The sequence below is a fragment of the Tupaia chinensis genome, unplaced genomic scaffold (genome assembly GCF_000334495.1).
Source record: "Tupaia chinensis unplaced genomic scaffold, TupChi_1.0 Scaffold000178_1, whole genome shotgun sequence".
Taxonomy (NCBI): domain Eukaryota; kingdom Metazoa; phylum Chordata; class Mammalia; order Scandentia; family Tupaiidae; genus Tupaia; species Tupaia belangeri.
The window spans coordinates 1,325,399-1,326,469 of NW_006159653.1; the positions used below are offsets into that span (position 1 = coordinate 1,325,399).

General features: G+C 68.2%; 1 protein-coding gene across 1 annotated transcript in view; it reads right to left on the reverse strand.

Moving 5' to 3' along the window:
* CCDC154 (coiled-coil domain containing 154) overlaps positions 1-1,071 on the reverse strand; it is a 9,027-nt gene that overhangs the window by 2,787 nt on the left and 5,169 nt on the right. Inside the window, exons 10-13 of the mRNA XM_027771004.1 lie at positions 956-1,040; positions 767-891; positions 428-554; positions 207-344 (exon numbers count right to left, since the gene is read on the reverse strand). Of these exons, the coding sequence (XP_027626805.1) occupies positions 207-344; positions 428-554; positions 767-891; positions 956-1,040 (475 nt within the window). The remainder of the gene's footprint in view (positions 1-206; positions 345-427; positions 555-766; positions 892-955; positions 1,041-1,071) is intronic.

Sequence of the window (1,071 nt, forward strand, 5' to 3'; positions counted from 1 at the left end):
CTAGGAGACCCCACAGGGTCAGGACGGGCGGCCTCAGCTCCAGGCTCTCGGGCCTGGCTGGACAGGACGCCCTGCCTCAGGACTGAGGCTCAGATCACGGCCTCACAAACAGCTGCTGGGTGGAGTGGGAGGCTTAGGTCCACCCAGGGATGCAGTGGGGTGAGGCCTGCTCCCTTCCCCCGTCCTGCAGCTCACTGGGGGTTCACCTGGGACAGCCTCAGGCCCAGCGTCTGCTCCTGCAGCTCCAGCCTCCAGGTCAGGGCCAGGAAATGGTCACTCAGGTCCTCCACCTGCCGGGCCAGCTCGGCCATCGACACCTCCAGGGCCTGACTCTTCTCTCGGAGCTGCGGGGACATGGAGCAGGGAGGCTCGCTAAGTGCCTGCTCTGCCCATGTGCTGGGGCCCTGCCTGAGATGTGGCCCCTCACCAGCTCCAGGGCGCCCCACGTCTCCTGCCGGGCCAGCTCGCCAGCCTGCTGCGCAGCCTCCAGGTTCTCCTGCACGTAGGAGGCCAACTCGCCAGCCTGGCTCTGCTCCGAGTGCTCCCTGGCATCCCTGGGGGTGGGTGCCACCGAGATTGTCCTTCAGCCCAGCTGGCCTACCTCTCCAAGCCGGGCCAGCGAGGGGAGTTGGCTGCCAGCTGAAGTCAGACGATGACAGGGCTGCCTGTGACCCCACGAGGGACAGGCTAGGGAACTGTCCCCTGCTGCACTGGGCCCAGCAAGGACATTAAGTGTCCCGGCACCTGGCAGCTCTAGGACACCCACCGCGCCTTCTGCTCCGCTCGCAGGACACGGTTCAGGGATGTCTGGTTCTGCCGCACGAACTCGGTCAGCTGGACCACGGCGGCGTCCAGGCCGCGGCACTGCTCCAGGAGCCGGCACTCCTGCTGCTGAGGGAGGTGGCTGAGCCCCTGTGCTGCCCCTGCCTGCACCCCCCACCAGCCACGGCCCCACCTCGTGCTGCCCATGCAGGGCCCAAATGCGCTGTTCCATCTGCTCCTGCAGCTGCTGCCACCGGTTCTCCAGCGCCTCCCACAGGCTGCCCCCCAACTCCCGCCGCCCGGCCTCCC